This window comes from Perna viridis, chromosome 13 (genome assembly GCF_037379345.1).
Source record: "Perna viridis isolate PV_CMFRI_1.1 ecotype Kerala chromosome 13, ASM3737934v1, whole genome shotgun sequence".
Taxonomy (NCBI): Eukaryota; Metazoa; Mollusca; class Bivalvia; order Mytilida; family Mytilidae; genus Perna; species Perna viridis.
The window spans coordinates 9,398,467-9,422,008 of record NC_142457.1 but is presented as its reverse complement, the minus strand read 5'-3'; the positions used below and the strand labels follow the sequence as shown (position 1 = coordinate 9,422,008).

Here is a 23,542-nt window from a genome sequence, read left to right as displayed (position 1 = left end):
AATTTTTTTTTCCCCCAAAGTCCATATGATTCTGTAAAATCCGTGATCAAAAAGTGAAAAATGTTGCTTTGGAAATTATAAAAAAAAGTCATGTCAGAAAATGACAAAATCATATTTAGATAGGGCCAATTTTGATGGGTAGGTAGGGTAAGGGAAGCAAAATTGATTTTAGTTTTGGCCATAGATAATCTTAAATATGGGGGCATTTGTGATCACCAAATTAACCTTTTCTAGTTCTTATGTTTTTTTACTACTTAAATGTTAAAGATCAGACTTCTTATCTTGTATTATATTGCTGTGTAAGGAAATTAATAATTCACAGACATGTATTTACAGAAAGAACACACTTCAGACTTCCCTTCAAGTCCTTTGTGGTTATAAGATGAACTTTGGCCTCTGTTTGAATTGGGAAATTAATCACCTCAATTAGTGACAAGTACTTGAAATTGGAAAGACTTGTTGGTATTAAACCAATGTACTTAAGGCAAAAAAAATAAAATATCTGTTTCCTGCTACCCTATCTACCATATTTTTTGTGCCTACACTAAACATTTTAGTGCCATTTTGTCTCAAGCACTGTTTTTATAAGTCTAGATTGTTTCCCCATTGACTTATTGTAAAATTTTCTTGAAAAATGAAATAATTTCCTTACCTAGCTAATTGTTTTCCCGATCTACCTACCAACCCTATTTTCTTTTTGTTGGTATCATGAAACATGACTTTTATTTTTTTTTTTTAATTTGGCCTTAAGTAGCAGTCTTTATAAAAATGAGACAGGAGGTGATTCATGCTTGTAAAAAAACATTCTTATTCAGAAACAGTTACAGACCACATTATCAGTCTTAGTTTGTCACTTGATTAGTTTGTCCATGATGTTCTTACTGTTAATGATTATGTTGATTTAAGGAGGTAAACCTAGGGTAATGGACATAACACATGAAATCAGCGATATGTTTGTATCATATTCAATTTCACCAAAGCCTATCAAGCTTTCATATCACACAGAATGAAATCAGTCCAAGTTTCTTTGATGCTTACATAACATTGATGTAAAATGCTGAATACAAATGTTCCAATGATTTTTAAGAGTTGTGTCCCTTACCCTAGGTCTACCTCCTTAAGTGGAAAACAAATGTACAATTTACAGTTTGCAAATTTACAAAATATTGAGAAAATCGAAATAATTTAATACAATACTTATTAACTAATTTGTATAATTTGTATTAATTGAACTCCATTCCTCTGAGAGTACTTTTCATGGTTCTACTAATTCAAAAAAATTGTAAATTCTCCTACTGTTTTATTTACCAATACATACTTAAGCTTGAAATGATTTGTACAACAAAAGCATTGACTTTCCAATACACATTTTAACCTTTTATGGTTAACATTTAACTTTTATGAACTACCAACATATATACAGTTTTAGTAAAGTATGCCAGTTCAACAGTCAAAACTACAAAAAATCACATTTAGACAAGATATGCTGTATCAAAATTCCAGTATCATTCAAGAACTTCAAATTTTGTTTGGAGGTGAAGTCTACGTATAATATTTCATTTTTCAAAACTTAACCACGAGAAACCAACACTAATACATAAGACTGATTTTTACTAATAGCATTGGAAAATCAAATATCATTCAAGCTGAATATTAAGATAAAAAATGGTTGTTCAACTGAAAGCATGATTTAAGCATTTAAGCAGTCCTAATGTCAATGTGGTCAAGCCATTGAATTTCCATTCAATTTCACCATTCTGTGTTTTACAGTCAGCCACAGCACCCTCAACTATAGTACATAATATTATGTAATGCTATCTAAACATATTAGTAATATTAACATTGTGTAGATATATACTGTCATATTGTGAGTCAAAGTATGATTTATTATCTGACTACAGTAAAACCTGTCTAGACTGAAACCTTCTTGGATTGGTCAGAAAGTTAAGCAGTTGTATAGTTTACACTGGTTAAAAATGCATGAAAAAAAACTTATAACAATGTCTGGTTTAGAGAAAGAGTAAACATGGGAATCAAGATTCTAGCAGAAATCAAAAGAATGCAATCCAGTGACAAAGACCAGAAAGAGATAACAGACAAACACAACAAAGAACATAAAACTGCAAAAATAATGCATGCAAAGTAGCCAAAGTTAATGAGCAACTTGGACTCCACTAAAAACTGAGAGCATGGATCAGGTGCATCGTTAGGGTAAGTGTCCACTGCTTTTCTAGAAACAACCGCCAAGTAAGCTCATAAAAAGTCAAGTCCATGGTAGACGAAGGAGGAATGGAAAACTATGACACAAACAAATTGGTTCTCATGGTGGTGATGGATACACAGAAATGATCCATAAGTTCATGATTAAGACCATAAAACTTCTGCCATAGGAGGTTAAACCATAATTGATCAATCAATCAAATGTTCTTAGACCAAAAAAGTATTGCAGTAATTACCTAAATATGTCACACCTTCCTTAATGTGCACAAGAACATTGATTTCATTTTCTTTCTCTTCCAGTTCCCAGCTTAAGTGTTTATGGAAGTGGACTTCCGTCCTATGACGTTATGTCAAAATACGGCAGCAAGAGTTATGACACTCCAAAAAGTTATGATTCTACTGGTTCTTTCGGTTACGGGACAAGGTCACATGGGTTAGGAGACAGCAAGAGATATGGCTCATCAGCTGATGGTTACATGGGAACCAGTTATGACATCAAAACTGGTCCTGGTTCATCCTATGATGGAAGAAGTTTTGGCACAGATGAAAATATTAGGGTCTCCAACACCGATTTAGGCTATGACAGGTATGTTGTTCTAACAATAGATTGGCTGTATATAGCTAGTTTTATTATTTTCAGTGTTTGTTTGTTTTGTTTGTTGGGGTTTAACGTCCGAGCAGCAATATTTCAGCTATATTCAGACGAGATTTTCGGTGCAAAATATGAAAATTATTTACTAATAAATAATGGAACAGTGTGAGAATTCATTTTCAAAGTTGTTTCCACATTCTCCATAGAAGTATCAGGACATGCTAAATAAGAGGAGAGACACTTATTATATCTGAAATGTTCTGTAAGACAAAGAGTATTTCTGTCTTACATGCAAGATGGCCTGATCAACTTAACCATAAATGGATTCACTCCCACTGGCTTAATTAAATGTTCTTACCCGATCATTTAACACTCGATCAAAATATGGGGTATTTCTGTTATCCCACTGAAACAAACCACCAGCCAATATGTAGTTTAAAATCAGCATGTAGTTTATTTTATGGAGTGGAGCCATGGAATGAGGTTTGGAGTAACAACTTTTAAGTAAGGTTTCAATCTGAAATTAAAGATTTGATCGTGAAAAATTTTGTTACATAAATGATTGGTGGAAGTTTGTTTTAAATCACTGTCTAGTTTTGTTATTTTATTTTGTGCAATTAAAGGAACATCCCAAATCATTTCTCCAAGATACCATTCCATGAGGCCACTCCACAACTCCACTCCATGGCTCTATTCCATAAAATCACTTGCTTAAGAGTGGGAGAAAACATACAATTTTAGAAAGCAAAAATACTTCATCAATCAACAACTGTTGTTAATCATGAGAAAACTATTGATATGAATAACCTTGGGTATGGTTCTTACATAAGAATTCCTATATGTGTCTGCTATCTTTCTTTTCTAATCATATTTTATTGCCTATCTTTGCCAAGAATGCTGGAATAAGCTGTTGATTTTTTTTACATTTTCCTGTACAAATAGTATTTGATGTACATGTTCTGAGCTGCTGTAAATTTTTGACAACAGTTCTTCTGGAACTATATTTCACCCTGCTGTACAATTCTGGTTTACTTTAGGTCTTCAACTTTGTTTTTCATACCCTATGTTATATCCTCACTCTTAAGTTGCAATCATGTCCATCTGTCTGTCCATCAGTCTGTGTATTTGTCTTAATACTTTTTTGTAACAGATTTCTCAGCTCAAACTGGAGGGAATGCTTGAGTATCCTCATAATTACTTAATGGTACTGTGTCTCCCCTTTTCAGGTTGGTGGCTTATCTACTTTTTATTTACTGATCATATTTGTAGTTATATGGGTGCTGCATAATAGAAATTTTCATAACAGATTTCTCGGCTTCTACTGAAGGGAATGCTTAGATATTTAGCATATTGCCCACTCATGATGACTTGTATTGTGTCTCCCCTTTTCTGGTTCGTTGTTCATCTACTTCTTGTTTACCAGTCACCTCAGTCTCCTTTTCCCAGGTTGAGTGGGGATATTCTTAGGAAGAGGTAGTGTGCAACCTCTTGTTTGGTTTTAAGTAGCACTCCAGCTAAGAATCATGCAAAATGTGATTAATGGGTAAAAAGCCTACATATTTTTATTTTTGGTATTTTGTTTAAATTGTTATAATAAACAGAAATTAACATAACCCATGCTCGTAGGAGATGAAAGTTGTTTAGAATGTACTGCAGAATTCAAAATTAAGGGAGATAACTCTATAAATAACACTAAAATACAGTAGATTCTGTTGGATTTTCTCCTTAGAGCAGACAGATTGGAATGAAATATTATATATTTCATTATATAGAACCATCAAACAACTCAATAACAAAAATAAAAATGTGTAGCCTTTTTGGGGGTGTGTCACATCTTACAGAATTTGCATGATTCTTACAAAGACTGCTACTAAATTTCTACCGAGTGCACTCAGGAGCCATCAATTCCTGTAGTTGTAAATTTACTACCATTGCAATTTGTTTGGAATGCATCTTGGTGCAGTTTGTTGCAAAAAGTTCGTAAAACAATTTAAAGATCTATAATTAATTAGTTGATCTATTCTCGATTATTAAGTAGCTTTGTTTGCAGCTGTAACTTCACATGTTGCACAGCTATAAATCCTGCATAATTTAAAGAGAAGTTCTGAACTATAAACTTCCAGACTGCTATTAACCAGAGTTTTTTTTCATAAACACTTCTCCTTTAGAATTTCAACACTTGCATATTACCTCATGGCATATTGACAGAATCTTTTGTAACTGGCAGTAAAAGAACTGATGAGGTCAAACATCTCTTCAACCTAGATTCTTAATGAAATTTACATACATGATTCTAAAAACACTAAGGCAATAATGAATGAACTTGGAATTTAATTCTTGTAAGTGTTTATTGGACTGTTAAATGGCTCCTCTTTTTTATTATCTACCCACTGAACATGATCCTTACCCAAAAGTTTTTATTGCCTTTCCATTTTTTATAATTTTTTTCTTGTACTTAATTTCCCCGCTTGTACATTTGATAAAAATAAACTTGAAGTCCCTTACCTATCTTATTCTGTGATGTAGGGTTGTTAGAGGGCCTAACTTACTCTGTGATGTAGGGTTGATAGAGGGCCTACCTTATTCTGTGATGTAGGGTTGATAGAGGGCCTAACTTACTCTGTGATGTAGGGTTGATAGAGGGTCTACCTTACTCTGTGATATCGGGTTGATTGAGGGGAATCAAAAATATTTTCAATTATAGCATATGCTGTCAAGTTTCAAACAGCAGATGAAGGAAATTAAACCGAATTTTGAAAGATCTGAGAAAAAATGGAAGATCTAAGAAAAATGATGCCAGATCAGCTTCAAAATGCCAGAGAAATTCTGGAAGACTTAACAGGCCCATTTTTAAACAGTTAAAATAACTTTAAAACATATATATTTACAAAAAATGGTAAAAGTGAAGGTACTGTTTGTTGTTCTGGCCTATAATATAGTATTTAAAGTGCTACAGCAGTGACATATTATATATATAAAGTCACAAAATCAAGTTTTGACCAAATTTGTAGATTTGCAGATTTCTCAATCTGATATCGAGTTTGATTAAAACCATGGCCTAAGGAGAAGGAGCGATTAAAGGTCTTTTTTTGGCAAAAAAATTCAACAGAAAATTAATCATAAAGTGTTAATTTATTTAATAGTGAATTTGGAGACATGAATCCATCATAAATAAGAAGGCATAAAGACTTCATATAATTCTTGCATTGAAAAGACAGAAAATTTGCTTGAAGTTTTCCAATATTCAGATATTCTGTCAAATTTTGTACATTTTGGTCACTACATTCATTATTACATAGTTTATCATATGTAAAAATATAAAGTTGTTTCTTGGGTGTGGACATAGTTTTCTGGATGTAAATATGTCCGAAAAAAAAACTACAAAATTTACAATGTTTAGCAGTTTTTGCTAAATGACTTAAAATTGTGGCACTATTGATGTCATTAAAATGAACTAATGACACAAATAATCATTTACCTTATATTTATATATTTTACTATGTTGTAAACAACATTCATGTTATTACAGCAAAGTTGATATTTTTTTGGCAATATTCATAGCTTAATGCACCTACACCTTTCATCATTGATTTTAACCTTTCCACTTCATGTAAGATTGATCTAACAACTGGACAACTTAGTAAGCACCATACCTTATATTTACAGACTGGAATATCGTTCATCAGGTCATTCCAAACAAATTGTGGACTTGTATTCCCCCAACATTAGTCAGGACACATATTGGTTTTTCCCTGTCTTTCAATCTGTCTGTCTGTCCATTACTCTTTTGTTAGCACAATTCCTCTGATACTACTGTACCAAATTTCATGAAACTTTGTTGAGAGTTAAGAAATGTCTTCATATTGGCAAACAGTATATGTCGGTTCAATCCCGCCTTTAGCACCTGCTCACTGTCTCTTTTCTTTTCCTGTCGCTTCGAGACAAAACATTCATTTAAAAACATTTACGCAATGATTTAACGGCCGAGAGGTTATCTAATTGAAATCAATTATATAAATACACACATTTAACATGACATAAATGTACAAATTTAATCCAACTTCCATACGGGGGAGGTTAAATGGAACAGCTGTTATTTTGGCTATGCCTAGGGAAATTTTTGTCACAAAAATTACCATATTTGTCATATTAGAAAAGATATAATTCCTTCCGGGGTAGATTTGTACTCATTTTAACATGGGTACGGCATCTATAGTTGATTATTTAACACCAAGCAACATCCATGAATTATTTCTTAAATATGGAGTTGTGCATACTTCTTAGGCCTTTCATTAAGAGGCTGTACCAGGTTAACTTTTACCCATCTAAACTACTGAAAGGTTACCTCCAGAATTTAAAAATTTCATACAGTTTTATTAAACAAAATGATGAAAAGTACCTCCCACAAAACCAAAGGTACCTGCATTGCTAAATAATAATGAAACCCCTGACTTTTTTAAATTTATGATCCACTGAATATTTTAGGAGTTATACCCTTTTAACCTGGGGCGGGCAGTCATTGCGAAATTCGTCGGACATGACTGTTACTTTTAGCAACTGGTCAGGTAAAATTGGTGTGATTTCCGCACCAGATGTCCAGCACGTTTTTCTTAATTAGACACGCCTCAACCGTAACTTCCGATTTAAAGATGGCATTCGAATCGAGGCAAATTTAAATTGGATTTTTTTCGGTCCAGCAAATAATTGTTCGGTCCAGCAGATTTTGTTAGGCTGACGGACGAAGTGTCCGACAGTTTGAAAAATAATTTCGCCAGGTCTGGACAGGGGAGGGAAACATACATTTTTGAAGATAAAAACACACTACTGCTTCTATTATTTATAAAGGTTCTACAAAGAACAGGATCACACAGTTTGAAGGCAAATCTTCTGAAATTAAAAATGCTTTATACATATGGTTATATCTAATTTTAAAAGTTCAACATTATCTTGTTTCAGTTAATTTTCTTCTAAAAAAATAGACAAGTGGTGAAATTTGTTGGAGTTTAAATAACTCTTCTTTCTGCAGGTTGAATAAGCAATAAGAAGTATATATACTCATTACATGCATACAGAATGTATGTTTGCAAGAGTTATACCATTGCCCCGAAGGAGCACAGTTTTCTCAATAACTCCTCCTCACAGCGGCTTGAAATTTGGACACATATATCATATAGGTATTCCATATGGTGGGATCAATATTAGGACAAATTTGACTATAATTTCCTGCTTAACGAGGACTTTCTTTTCCTTATTTTGTGATTGGAAGCAGGGGAATCGCTAGTGAGCTATCACTCATAGTTTTTTGCTTGAAATTAGTTTTACTTGAAATCAAATCTCTCTTGTATCTGTAAACAAACTATTCCTGGCTAACCTAAACACTTGTCTTATTTTAATTTGTTTACATTGCTATTAATTGATAGAAGAGTTTTATTAACTTCAGGAGTAGTTGAGAAGCTGTTCACAAATCCACCAGTCTACCTCAGGGCTGTAGGCTTTCCATTTTCCATAACCCCATGACAAGTAAAACTTAGTCCAGGTACATATAAGTTAAATTTGTTTCTGCAGGTTGATTTCTGATTAGGAATGAGCCAAATTTTCTGTGGAAGCGAGGTAGACAATTTCTAATTCTAGAGCACCGCAGCATGTCTGCTCATTTGAAATCTTTGGTATGACTGGAACATAGATTGAATCAACACTCGAAGGGCAGATTTATAAATCCACTTAATTAAATTTTAAAGTTAGATTTTTTTTTTTATTTTTTTTTGGGGGGGTGTGGAGTCCAGGCTCTCATTTCATTTCCTCATTTCTGTCTAAATCTCACAAAGAGAAAGCTACTAATAGACCAACATCACGTGATCCCCAGAAAAATCTGATTTCATTAAGACTGTTGTGTTTGTCCTGTTTCCAGTGATGATAAGTAAGGCTGACTTGTTAGAATAAATATTTGTTTGATGAGTTAGTGATAAATAAAATGATATATTTGGATTATGAATCATTTTTATATAACCTTGAGAAAGTTTATGATTGCAGGTTGAAGATCAAGTTAGGGAGTTGTGATAATTAGATCTACATGTGTTTTCCCTTGTAATGTTTATTTGCTATTCAGAGTTTAAATTGCCTAATTTTTGTCAAGGTTTAAGATTTTTTAGCCTTAGTTTGCGTCTGGTTTACCTAACAAAATAACTGTTGGAGGTTCAAAAAATAATATGGGTGGCCTGGTATGTACTTATGTTGACTTGTATTCCCCCAACTTTAGTCAGAACACATATTGTTTTTGCCCTGTCTGTCAATCTGTCTGTCTGTCTGTCCATTACTCTTTTGTTAGCACAACTCCTCTGATACTACTGTCCCAAATTTCATGAAACTTTGTTTGGAGTTAAGAAATAATATGAAGTTGTGCATACTTCTGAAAAAAATTATTGTGACAAAGCAAGATGGGATAGAAAATAGGATCTTTGAAAAAGGTTGACTTACTTTTAAATACATTCATTTTAAAACAAATATAGCATATCTTTAGCATATGGTTAATTTGTAATAAACTTCTGACTGTGCCCCATTAGATCACATCAATTAACCTGATTGTGCTCCTTGATTAATTAACATGGACACACAATCATGAAAGACAATACTAATTAATTGACCTGGAATACACATGTCAGATTTTATTGATAAGGAATGACATTTAACATTTATTATAGAGATATAATATTTATGACCACACATGCATATAAAAATGTACCCTGTTAGATTACAGGTGTGATCATTAATAATTGTGTATGAATAATCAGGTGAAAATTACAGTTAAAGGGAAGTAGGATAATTAGTTCAAAAGGAGTCAACCTCAAGAATGTATAAAGCGAATAGTGCATTTGTAATACATGTACATTCTAACCTGACTATGTATACTGATCGTTCTATGTGACAATAGTTGCTGTATAAAAAATTTTCATTTGCATAGAAATGTGGTTGTTTTTGCTATTCTGCATTGCTGTGAATTGATGTAATTTATTATGTTTCATGTACTCGGAATGAAATGTGCATTTGTTACTTTCCCTGGTCAATCACCTGATGGGCATTAGAAGAAAAAGAATTGTTTTTATTCAAATAAGGGCCTTCAACGTGCATGGACATTTATATAGACAACAGCAGTGCACTGACTTGCCATAAATCCAATAGATGGATGAGGCTTAGAACTACACGAATATACGATGCTGTGCCAAGCATTTTCATCGGTTTGTGCCGAATCAAAGTTTTTGTCAAGTCAGTGCACTTCTAATGTTTTTATACAGCAGCAGATATGTGGAGGAAAAACAATGTTTTTAGCAACAACATTTTTCAATTCAAATAGGGAACATCCTCGCAACTTAAAAACAATCAATGTTGGTGACATTACAACAGAAAGTTATATCCAGTTAGTGACTATATATCACTTGAGAATATGCGGTCAATGTGTTTTCGGTCAATTCATTCTGACTGCTCAAATGGAATGGTTGCAGTATAATTGTTGTTATTACCTAATTATAAGGTTTTATCTTGTTTATTAAATATACACTTATTTTTCTCTATTTTCAAAATTTATTCAGGACAGGGCGATCTATTGCACTGTCGATGTACTATTGCACGGTGCAATAGTCTCCTTCAGAAGTCTATTGCACTGACCCCATAATGACCTTTATCTAAGTCTTTTGATTGGTTGAACTTTTTTTAAGTACTTCATTGAATTGAAATTTACACGCAAAAAACTTGTGTGTAAAAACGTAGATGTGACTCTCGTCTGCCAATTCATAAACATGGAGAGGTCAATTTCCTATTCCTGGTCGAATGGTTGTCTCTTTGACATATTCCCCATTTCCATTCTGTATTATATCTCATAGACAAATTAGGTAATAAAACATTTATTAATTGGGTTGGATGCAATAGACCAGAACATTTGTCCTTTGGTACTGAGAATGATCAAGTGTTCTATTGCCAGAGACCAATAGAACACTTGATCATTCTCAGTACCTCAGGACAAATATTCTGGTCTGTTGCATCCAACCCATTTAATAACTATATTATTAACATCAACAACAGTATAAGCAACAAACATGTTTCAAAAAAGATGGATAAAGCTGTATTTGTTGAAATTTGTTGCAATAGTGATACATTTGTCTGTCTGTCCATGATTACTCTTTGTGATCACTCAACAAGAAACTGACATCAATTTTTGATCAAATTTGGTAAATCTCGGGAACTTAGTATATAAGTACCAGGTACTAATAGACTTGAGGAACTCAATTGATCTTCAAGATCATAGGTCAAGGTCACAGTGTCAACTTTTACAGGGTGAAGGGATAGTACAATTTGCATTGCAAATAGAATTTTAAACAGTCCTCATTTGTTGTTAAGTTATACATCTATTAGTGTTGTTATGATACAGAAAAATATTTGAAGTTTTGTACATTGGTATTTTTTAAAAATTATTTTAGATGTATCTGTAATTGTAACTATGGTTACTGAATGACAAATAGATTAATTGAGTGTTGCTATTTTATTTTTAAGGTATGGGGATTCAACATACAGACCAGAACACCAAATGATTTATACACCTTCTAAATTAGAAGACTTTGTGACAGATATAAATAGCACTCCATCACGGTCAAGTTGGCGTGACACCTATAATGAAAAGTACAGGAAATATAGTGATAGTTCTAGTGACAATCAAGAAATACATCGTCCATACAGACTTAGAAGCACCCACTCTGACCAGAGAGAGGAGCATGTCTCCAGTGATCTGGAAGAACCCTCACTGTACCCAAGTTATTATAGCCGATATCGAGAAAGACAAAAAAAGGACCGGGAAAATTTGCAAGACAAAAACTTTAAAGCTGAGGAGCCTATAAGTACTAAAAAGTCTGAATTGACACCGAAAGAAAAGTTAGCATTAATTAGAGAAAGAATTCGTAAGGACAAAACTGACCTAGATCAACCTTTCTTTGAAACTTCTCAATCTGTCTCTACTTCCGTTAGTAAGTCATTGGACGAAAATTCTTACAACATTCCTAGGTGGCGCCACCGTAAGGCATTAGAAGATTTAACTCACTCAGATAGAAATAAACACACGTCTTTAGAAAATACAATTACAGGGAGGATTAAGGACACTGAAGGACAGAATGATAGAACTTTTGATAGCCCCTTTTCTTCAGAAATTTCTGCAAACAGCCCTTTGGATGAATGGAGGCGAAAGAGAACTGAATGGGAGAAACATGCCTCTAGTGAAGGTCACGAAAGGTCAAATTTAACAAAGCAAAGGGAGGTAACAGAATCTGATATTAAAGTGCCACGACCAACTAGGCATGATCATCACATAGAAAGTAGAGCTCACACAGAAACAAAAGACACTCATGCTCCTCATGACCAAGATCATAATATTCTGTCTCAAATAAGTGATTTGCGTACTAGAGCTGATGCTGTGAAAAATATTCTCCGTCAGAAAGATAGTCCTGTTTTGAGATCTCGATACAATGAAGTTCGTAGACGGAGGGATTTGTCTAAAGACTCTAGCAAAGATGATGGTAGTGAAACCTCTTCTGTTGATTTGTCTCGACCTGGGTCATGTGACCTGAGTGATTCATCACGACCGTCTTCGTTTATTTTTGGGACAGAATTTACACCTCTCAAAGATACTTCAGAAACATTGAAAGGAGTAGGTGATAAACAAGCTCATGCAAGATCTAGATCACACGTTAAGCATTTAAAGGAGTCAGTGCAAATGAGTGATGACTCTGGTTTTATTGATACATCAAAAGAAGTTCCAAAGGGAGAATCTAGTCAAAAGAAATCAACTGCTAGTTCTTTTGAGTCACCTCAAGCTATACATGAAAAGCTAAGATCTCAAAAAGATAGATATAATGTAAAAAATACAGAAGACACAAAAGAAGAAAAAACAAAGGTTAACTTACATGTTAGAAAAGAAGGAGAGGAAACTAAACCAAGAAGTTCAACTAGTCTTCAAGATAAAAATGTTTCAAGAAGTAAAGATTCAATATCTACCAGAAAAAAAATTGAAGAAGTTAATGATAAATCTGAAATAAGACATGATTCCACATTTTTTCGAGGACGATCACATTTGCCTCAGTCTGGTACCATTAAAGAAAAAACTGTTGTTCAAAGTGAGCAGGTTGAACAAACTGTGATATTACGACCCAAGAATGAGAGGCCAAAATCTGTAACTGATTTTGATAAGCTTGAACCAAAGAAACAGGTAGACAGGCCAATGTCTGCCGTCTTTGGGCACGCTTTTAAGGTGCCTGACAATCAAAATAAATCAGACACCACTAAAACTCCTTCAAGATCAACTGTATCTACTGATAAGAAAGATGACATTGATTCAACAATTTCACAACAGCGTAAAAAGTTACAAGGACTATATAAAAAAGCAGAGACAACAGACATTGCATCAATTTTGTCTCGAGATGATGACTCTGAATCGGAGGAAACTTCTACAGCTTCAAGTATAAGCATGGCTGAAAGTGAGGCTGAAAGAAAGTCATCAACTCCCATATCTTTTGCCGAACTTTCGAAACTTTCTCGAGTGGAACGAATTGCAAAATACAAAGAGGAACGAAAGAAGCAATTAGCTTACATTGCGAATCGTTTTGGTGAGAAAACTGATGAAAAAGAAAAGGGTGATGTTGTTCCATCATTATTCATTTCTTCGCGGAAATTTGACGAAGAAAAATCCAAGGTGTCTCGTTCCCAAAGCATGAAAGTAGATTCTCCTCAAAAACAAGTGACACCTGTCACAAGGTCAAAAAGTCTCCATGGTGATGTTGATAGCCCTCGTTCAAAAAATATCCAAGGGGATACAGAGAGTCAAAAATTGAAGGGAAAATTAAAATATGAAAAGGAAAAATCGTTAACAAGTCCCGAGGAAATAAAGTCTCCAAGAGAAAAATATTATGAAAAATTGTCTAAGAGAGATCATAAACTGTCAACTGGAGATGAAGAAGATGAAAATATTGATCAAATAAATGCAAGAACAAGAGAAACTTTGTCATCAATGATTAAACATGATTCTAAAAAACATTCAGATGACCAAGATAATAAAAGGTCAAATCAAGAAGAACAAGAGCAAGGAGATAAAAAGGGTGGCTATATGTTTTCAATGGAAAAAATGAGGCAAAAATTTCTTTTTGGAGAAACAGAAAAGTCACATGACTCTGATCAAAAGCCTATAGTGAAAGCAGACGATGACAGCATGCTTGAAAAACCACACAAAAGTAGGCGTAAATTACCTTCAATACCCACTGCATTAGGTGAATCTCCAGAGCCTGCACGACCAAAATCTAGTATAGAATTTTCTTCTAAGGGCAAAGAAATTTTGGCATCTAACTTATCATCAGTTAGTGCAAAGAAAGATGTTAGATCACCAAAAACAGAACGTCATAAAAGACAAGTCATTTCAGAAAGTGATGTGAAAAAAGCTTTTGCAGATGAAGCAAGCATATTAAAAAGGGAAGGAGATTTTGTTTCATTTCAAATGGACAGAAAAGAAAGTTCAAAAGATTCAAAATCTGGAAAGAAACCAAAATCAGCAAGTACCTCTACAATAGAGGCCCCAAAAGAGTCTAAAACTCTTATACCATCACCAAAGCATATGCGTAAGCGTTACCAAAGATCTGGACATGTCCCTATAAACAAGGGTAGTGATAAAGGTGAAGCAACAGACAAAGATAGCCATACAGAAACTCAGAACAACAGTATTCTGTCCAAACAAGGTACTAGTGCTAACAAAAGTAGTAGTACTGTCAGTACACCAAAAGGTACAGTTAAGCTTAGTTCAAAATCAGAACGATGGGAAAGTGGAAAAGTTAACAATAAACCTAGTGTGTTAGTTTCAAAAGACAGTTCTGTTTCAGGAATAAAAAGTTCAAAAGTTCATTCAACAAAACAGGACGGGAAAATTGAACTAAAAACAGTAAATGTATCTCAACCTCCAATCTCTCCAAATTCACCTGAAATGAAAGACTCAGGCAGCCATGAAAAGGAGGTTTCTAAAATTGCAGTATCAAAAACTTTAAATAAGGAAAAAATTGCTGATACAATAGTTTCAAAATCTTGTTCTGTTCCAAAGACTGAGCTTAAAGTTTCAAGCTTAACTTCTAATTCTGTCCCCAAAACCAAAGGCAATGTAGTTAGTGCAGCTAAAACCTCAACTCAAATAACTGGTCCAAAGTCAACCACAACAAAAGCTACATCAAGTTCATCTTTGATGATTGTGACTAGTTCTGAAGTGGTAACAACAAAAACTACTTCATTATTTAGTGTTCCAAAGTCCCCAACTTCCACATCTGTATCATCTACCCATTCGGTAAAATTTACTTCTTCAACAAGTCAACCTATTTCTGTAAAAACTGGATCAACTGTGTCTGTCAAGCAAAAAGAACTTGAAAATATACCTAAAGCGAGAACTCAAATTTCTATACAAAAAACAGAAATCCCATCTATGGCAATGAAAATGCAAACCAGTGCCTCATCTAACAAAATTACAAGTAGTTCTAAACCTAACTTGGCGGTTGTGACAGAAAGCTCTTCAAGTTCCTCAGTGACCTCTGTTATGCAAACTGGTGCCTCATCTGATAAAATTGCAAGTAAATCAGTACCTAGTCCTCAGATAGTGACTGGAAGCTCTTCCAGTTCCTCCCTGACCTCAAAAATGCAAATTGGTGCCTCATCCGACAAGGTGAAACCAGTTACTAGTGTGGCTAGACCTGTTAGTGTGAGGACTAGTTCTAATACCTCTGAATCACAACTTAGTTCTTCTGCAAGCATGTCAAATGTTACAAGTACTACAAATACTGTATCTGCTGTTAAAATCTCATCATTGAGCTCCTCATCAACTCAACCATCGTCTTTAGAGACTCCCAAAGTTCCTGCAATGGAAACTAGTACAAGTAAAGTAGATGGAGTTGATGAAAAAGTGAAGACAGAAAGTGCAATAGCCAAAACAACTCTTGTTACAACAAATGTTACAACGTCATCTGTGTCAAAAAATACCTCGACAAGTAAAGCTCCACAGTCATTGGCTACTGAAACTAAACCCTCTCTTTACAATGAAAAAGTTAAAGTTTCTTCTTCAACATCTGCTGCTTCGGAAAAGTTCAGTTCCTCGGCTGTGATACCCACATGTGCAGAAAAATCAGAGAGTACCCTATCATCAGAGTGTTTAGCATGTACAGCATCTACAACTGTTCAGTCAAGCATGCCATTGACAAGTATTGCAGTAAATACTTCAGTATCACCTGTTTCAACACCCACAATAAAATTTTCAACAGAATCTGATCAATCTAAAAATTCAAATATCAAAATAAGTGAAGCAACATCTAGTCCAAAACAATCTAAACCTGTATCAAGGAGTAAGTCACTGACTGATAAGGATATTACAGCAAGTCCAAGAAGTCCAAAAATGTCTCCTCGGATTAAATCTGTTGGAATTTTGGCAGATACACCAGACCTTGATGACATTTTGATGGAAAATGTGGACTATTTATCAGATATTGAAGTCTGTAACTTGGAAAAGCATCAGCAACCTAGTCCTGTTGCTCAGGCTTTACAGGCTGACCATCATAAAACAAAACGGTCACTTCGGAAAAAAGTTCTACAGAGGAGTAAGTCAGATGCTGACAAACATCAAAAGTAAGTAATGTACTTAGTTTAAAATCAAGTTGTACCTTGCTTTCAGGGATGCCATTTTTTACCACTGCATATTGCTGAGAAAAAAAGAAAAAAAACTCTGTTTCTACCCTTAAAAAAAATTGCATTGTTTGTATATTGGCAGTTTAAGAATCTTAATATTATAACATAGAAACTTGAAGAGTGTTTTTATGGAAACACATGCATGCCATAATACAATATTGTATTGTAGACAGAATAAGGCCATTTAGTTAAATTTTCTATCTCAATTTTTTATGGAAGAATATAACAATGATATTGCCCTGAGACAAAATTATTATGAGGCTTTTTACATTGTTCGTATTTAAAAAAATGAGGCCCATTGTTGTAATTTTATATTATTAAATTTGGTAATAAAGAATCTTTCCAAGACATAATAGATGGCCTAATAACCACAATTATTATTTTAGTTGGCCTTGAATGCTTGGTTGACACTATTGCATTTAAAACTTCTGTAACAAATCCTTAATGTCATCAAACTTACCATAGGTGGGTCTGTCCTCCACCCCTCAACCCATCTTTACACTTCAAATTTTGTTTGATTAAATTGAAAATTACTGCAATGGGCCCCTGTTAGGTTAGTCAGTTTGACAAGCACACCCCCACCCAACCTCCTTCCTGTGTTAGTGGTGTTAGAAAATTTGCATTAGCCACACTGTTAATGAAATAAAGGCATAGACAAATGTGGCTAATGTCCAATGTATTTGAATAGGCTATCCTCAAAATTTAATTAGCCACATTCAAGCTCATCTAGAAGTTGGCTACACGACTACCTTCTAATGCTAACACAGCTTTCCTCTTTTATCTGGATCTGCCATTCTTTATTCTTTTATTGCTATAAGTTTTAGCCAAGGCCTTAGAAGCATGCAGTCATTTTGACCACACTTTAAACTTTTAAACTAATCTTATTGTAGTTCAAAATTTCTGTTAAGCTGAAAAGTTTTTACCATCCTCTTTTTTAATTTCCCATTGAACAACTAATGTGTCCATGCAAAAGTACAAGTCAGCCTTGTACATCAAAGAGCCTAATTATAGCAGCCATGAACATGATTTTTTCCTCAATTAACACTCTATAAAAACAAAATGTGTTAAGTATGTTACTTTTATAAGTGTTTTGGCATATCCTGATGGTAATGAACTACCTGTTACCTACCAAGATGGTATTAAGTACATATTCAAAGAGAGATAACTCTGATTACATGTATGTGAATTAAACAGTTTAGCAACAGATCTTAAGATCATGGGTACATGAAAAAAATCAGAAGAAAGTATGTATCAAGAAATATTGATAATCATATGCAAAACCCATCCCATAAACATGTATTAATATTTGCAAAGACAAGAGTTGTCCATTTTTTTTAAGCATTTGGAATTAATGTTCTGCTTGGAGTCATTCATCATATCTAAGCTAAGATCCTTTTGTGTTTAACCTTTATGTATATGTATGCTAGCTAGTTGACCCATATTTAAATTTGATTAATGGATCAATATGACAAGATAAACCAATGCTAAAAAAATAGTCACTATTTAGTTATTGTGCACTTTTCTATACATGTATATACCCCTACTTCAACATAGGAAAGTACACCCGTTTGAGTGGATGTTCATTACATTTTCTACCATTTTTTATATCATTATATATTTTTTATTACTGTTAGTCTTTTCCTTGATATCAGGTTTTATGGTATGTCAACATTTTGATTACATTGAATTAGTCATTTGACCAGTGTGAAAACAGCAAAAGTTTGTATTTGTAAAGAATATTCTTAGATATTATAATTGTAATGTGATTTTTTAAGTAAATGCCAAAAAATGAAAAACCAAACATAAGGAAGAATTAAAAATGGATTTTAAACCCTTAAATAATCAGATGTCTAAACCAAATATCAAATTTATTGTGAAAGAAAAAAAAACCAAAGTCAATATGAAATAGAAATGTCAGATCTAGTGCTAATTTTGTAGATAATATTTGTGAACCTTACATAATTACATCCATTGTTCTCTCTCTTTGGCATTGATGAAGTGTAGGAAGAAATTCAACATATGTTTTTTGTTTTCTTTAATCCAAATCATTCTACAGTTAGCAGTAGTGTTACGGTACCTTATCTGCAGGTATACAGTAGAAATGATACTTATTGGTTTTTTATCTTTTTGGGACTGTGGTTTGATTGTTACTCATTGTTGTTGCAATGGAACTTTCTTGACAGGGAGAGGGAAACGTCTTCCCCAGAAAAAGTTGTATCAGAGGTGACAGCAGTTGCCATGGCAACAGAGAAGTTGATAGAAAGTTCTGAACCTTGCACTATATTGGCTAAAGCTGCAGAAACCAAGATGGAGGACATTACAATAATGACAACACATGATGGAGAACTTCTTTCTGAGCAGAAGAGTGTTGTCTTAGCAACAAGTGCCAAGGAGACAAAAGAAAAATGCGATGCAGCTGAAAAAGAAAAGCGGAAACTATCACAGTCATCAACATCATCATTTACCTCTTCTTTTGACCTTGACATTTCTCCTAGGGATGTTACTAAAACTTCAGTGCAGGAAGATGAAAGTTCTAAGTTAACAGCATTGACATCAGATGTAGCAAAAGATGTAAAAGAACCTGAAAAGCGAAAGAGAAAAGACAAGAGTTCAAAGAGAAAATCAGCTCTCAACACAAGTCAAGGTAAGATTGTTTGACAGCAGGTAATATTGTAAATAGTGGGCATATCTTGGAGTGGGGGATAAAACAGTGTGGGAGTCCAAGGCTTCTTAACATTCAGGAGTACTCTATAATAGTTTCAGTATTTGGTGCAGGGTTCTTTACCTTACAGTAGGAGGCTTCCTTGGATTTATTACAAGAACTACCAATGAGTCTTAAATATTTTGGATATAATGCAGTCACCTTGTTTTCTTTTTTATAAGTTATATTCATTTTTGTCAAGACCTTTGTTGATAGGGGTTCTTTACAGTTGGACTCTTCCTTGTACAAACCAAGGATTGCTGAAGGGGCCTAAATATTTGGATGTTCTGTAGTCACCTTGTTTTCTTTATAAAAATAACCACTTTGTAGTGAGGGGGTAACGTTTCCTTCAAAACCATTGGCTGATTTCAGAAATGAAATCCAAATCTGATGTAGACATGTTTAATGTAATCACTACAGTAGTTTTTAGGGTGACATCCACCTTTCTTATCTGTTAAACACATGTAAATCTCAGTATTATCATGTTTAAATATCTAATTATCATTTTATTTCATCACCTGGACATTTTAAAAGTTTTCACACCTGTGTTTTTACCTTTTATTAGAATTTAATTAAGAAACATCAAAGAAAAGATGGCCTGAACACAACTTTCTTAAGCCCATAAAGACACAAATTGGTGTCATGTCTATTGTAATAAAACTTCATACTATTGATATATAATGACACTATTATATCTTCTTACTAGACTTGTTGAATGTGACTACAATAGTGCTTATCATTATATCCCATACAAACCAATGTTGGGAGGGTATGGAAGAATTACCCTCTATCTGTCTGTCCACATTTCATGTAATGCGCAACTCCTCTTATACTGCTCAAGGGTTTTTGATGAAATTTGATAGGAAGATTTGGCATCATATGTAGATGTGCATGAAAAAATATAATTAGTGTCAAGTGGGAGATTCAAGGTTTCACTTTTATCTTCATTTGGAGTGTGAGGTACCGCTTTTCTCTTTGTGAGCATGCTCACAGTATTTCCTGTTTTAAGATTATGGTTTCAGTGGTCAATGAACTTACTCTGTATACTCCATGGCTTTTTTCTCATGGGCAAGTATAATGTATTTGTCCATATCATATCGCATTTGTCTGTCTGTTAAATATGCCTTTTAAAAAACTACTATTTAAGGTGGGCAAAAATGTTGGTAGGCCTGTAAAAATTCCACTGAGAGGCCAGTAATATCTTTATACGAAAAATTGTGCAGTCCAAAGTATGGTGTGAGAAAGTGGATCAAAACTTAACAGTGAAGACTGAGTCCTGTTGCTTCATAAAAATGATGGACTGCTATATCATTGTATTCTTTATAGATTGCATTTTCTTTTCTTTGACTTCTGTTTCTGAAATATTGTGCACTGATGTAATGTAACAGTGGGACTTTGAGAGAACATGTACTTGGCACTTTATTTCATTTTTTGGTTTATGTAGGTTCAAAATACATTTAAACTGACATTTAGTGACTTCAAAAAATGTCTGGTTTAGACAGTTTTTCAGATTATTTAGAGTTTGGTTTAGACAGGTATTCATATTACTCAGGGTTTGGTTTAGACAGGTGTTCAGATTATTCAGAGTTCAGTTCAGTTCAGACAGGTTTTCAGATTATCCAGGATTTGGTTTAGACAGGTATTCATATTATTCAATGTTCATTTAAAGTTGGTTTCTTTGTACATTATCATAGTACAATTACATGGTCATATACTTAGTCAATATCTAATTTAATGACGACTATCATTTATACTTAATATTATGAAATTTAATTTGGTGGTCATCAACATAAGTATCATTTATATAGTTCAATTTCCTAGGTCCCATTATTTCTTAAAGTCCGCCCACACAATAGAAATTTAAATGTGATATAATTGTTGTCCAAACATTGTTAAAATGTCGCAGAACAATGCCTAGGATCTCTACCGCGTAATTACCAAGATGTAGTAAAGATATATCTTACCTACAATAAAACTCAATTGCAAGTTTTACATAGTAAGATATGGCCTAAGGGGACTGTTTCCACACGTAAAGTAAATGTGGTTATTTAAATCTACGACTTTTCAAAATTCAATTTCTCAATAAAAGGGCGCAACAGGGGTCAGAGGTTGTAGCATAAGTTTCCACAGTTTAATATAGATATACACGATGTATAGTTTAAGGATAGATTTTCTAACTTGATTTATTCTACCACGCTAGGATTTTATATTTTCTGAATGTAGGATTAATAGTGGTTTTGTATGACGCTATTAAATGAATGTTTACAAAACAATTCTGTTCATATTTGAAAATTGAAAAATCTGTAGACATTTTGTATTGTTTGGAAGTACAAGAGAGTGTTTACTTAGATCACTATTTGTCAAGAAGTTAAGTGAATTTTTGTGTTAAATTTTGGCTTGATTCAACTTTTAATTTCATGGCAGCAATTTTTCTTTTTGGAGTGTTGTAGATTGTTTTTGTGTAGAATTTAAAAGTGAATTTCAGTGTTTTCTTGTTGACAGTCTAAGACCTTGAATATTCTCCCAGTGGAAGATAAAAGTGAAGTATTTTTTAATTGATTTTTTTTATGTAGGCAATATTTTGTATTATTTTTTTCCACGAACTGTCAAGGCTATGGATTCCAATGTTATTCACAAGAATGTCTCTTACAAAGTACTGTTCCAGTTTCTACATTTACTTTGAATGGGCATATATGTATATATGATTTCTTATAATATTTCTTGTATGTTTGGATGTGTGTATTTGTTACTAAAAGACTTGATTTAGATTCGGAGTTAAAATAGTACCGTTTTATCATGAATTCATTGACGCAACGCTACAGACAATTAAGTGGTGAGTATATATAAGAAAAACTTTTTACTTTCCACGTATCCTTATGAAACAGATCTAGAAATGAAAAGGGGGGTGTTGAATCTGTACAGATCCTGATGTCTAGTGAATCTAAGTGTTGAAAAGATAGATCCAGTATTTCTGCATAGTTTGAGTAGATTTTGCTGGATATGCAAATCTAGCTTGACTAAGGCATAATCTTTTTCTATTATAAAATGTATAGTACGCCTTTTCAGTTACAGATCAAATTGAAGTAGTCTCTGTGTCATTGTCGCATCAAAATGAAAAATCTACATACGTTTGTGAGATATTCATATGAACTAAGTTTAATGTATTTTCCAATGAATTATTTTGTTATAATTTACTAAGTAAGGCTGTCTTCTTAGGCTGGACCCATTCCTTTCATAAGACAAATACGTTTTCATGGCACAAGCTAGGATTTTTTTCCGACACAGTTGGTATAGTTGTGCTTTTTTACCCTTTAAACTTAAGGACGCTCTTTTATGGAAAAGCAGATCACCTGATCACAATTATGTTTCCCGATTAGCCAAATACTGCTGGCTTAGAGGCATTCAAAAAAACTATCGAAAATTTGAAATTGCGTTCAAAAAAACAATCGAAAATTTGACGTTGCATGCTATGTGTTGTTTTCTTGAATGTAGAAACTAAGAAAAATTACAAAATCTTTTATTAAGGATAGTACTTGATATTGTGAGAGTTCATTCAGGAATTATTCAGAAACCTAGATAATAAGAAATGTACAAAACTGAATGTTCCTGTGATGAATTGTCAAAATTGTCAGTTAATCTTTGATGTAAGATTAGATAATCTTTAACCATTCTTCTGTGTATAAGGGCTGTGTTCCTTGAAAACTTGACATCTTTTATAATGCATGGATACATTTTTTAAATGCTTGGATCTACACCTTTTTAAAATGCATTGATACATCTTTTAAAATGCATGGATGATTGCCTTATTTACTTTGACTATCAGCGTTATTCTCTGAGTAGGTAGATATCCTCTCTTACAGAGGTCACTGTCACAGCTCCTTGATAAATTTTTTAATTCAAATTTCAAACTTTGAGCACTATGACTTATGGTATATTCACTATTCCAAGTTTAATCTTTGAACTAAGTGATAAAATTTTATCCCATCCATTTGAAAATGGACAATAAATTGGGTTTAAATTGAAATTTATCAGGTGTTTATTACTGTGGATTATCACAAGAGATTTTTTCCAGATATAATGTTTGGAAATTGGATATTTATATTGAATATTAGGGTATTTCAAGTACATTTTGTACCAATATTTATACCCCATACATGTACATCTATACGGGCAAAAATGCCTCAGATATGCCTTATTGGGTTACAATTAGATGTATTAGGCCTGAACATTGCCTCGGCCTAATACAGCTATCCTCGACCCACTACAAATGTAGGACATAACACAGGGACAGT

The 23,542-nt window shown here is 33.5% G+C and overlaps 1 protein-coding gene across 15 annotated transcripts in view; it reads left to right on the top strand.

Moving 5' to 3' along the window:
• LOC148599485 (uncharacterized) overlaps positions 1 to 23,542 on the top strand; it is a 139,115-nt gene that overhangs the window by 36,930 nt on the left and 78,643 nt on the right. For all 15 annotated transcript variants that reach the window (XM_088557599.1, XM_088557594.1, XM_088557598.1 and 12 more), the window contains exons 3-5: positions 2,521 to 2,806; positions 11,354 to 16,489; positions 18,733 to 19,193. In XM_088557599.1, the coding sequence (XP_088413725.1) occupies positions 2,521 to 2,806; positions 11,354 to 16,489; positions 18,733 to 19,193 (5,883 nt within the window). The remainder of the gene's footprint in view (positions 1 to 2,520; positions 2,807 to 11,353; positions 16,490 to 18,732; positions 19,194 to 23,542) is intronic.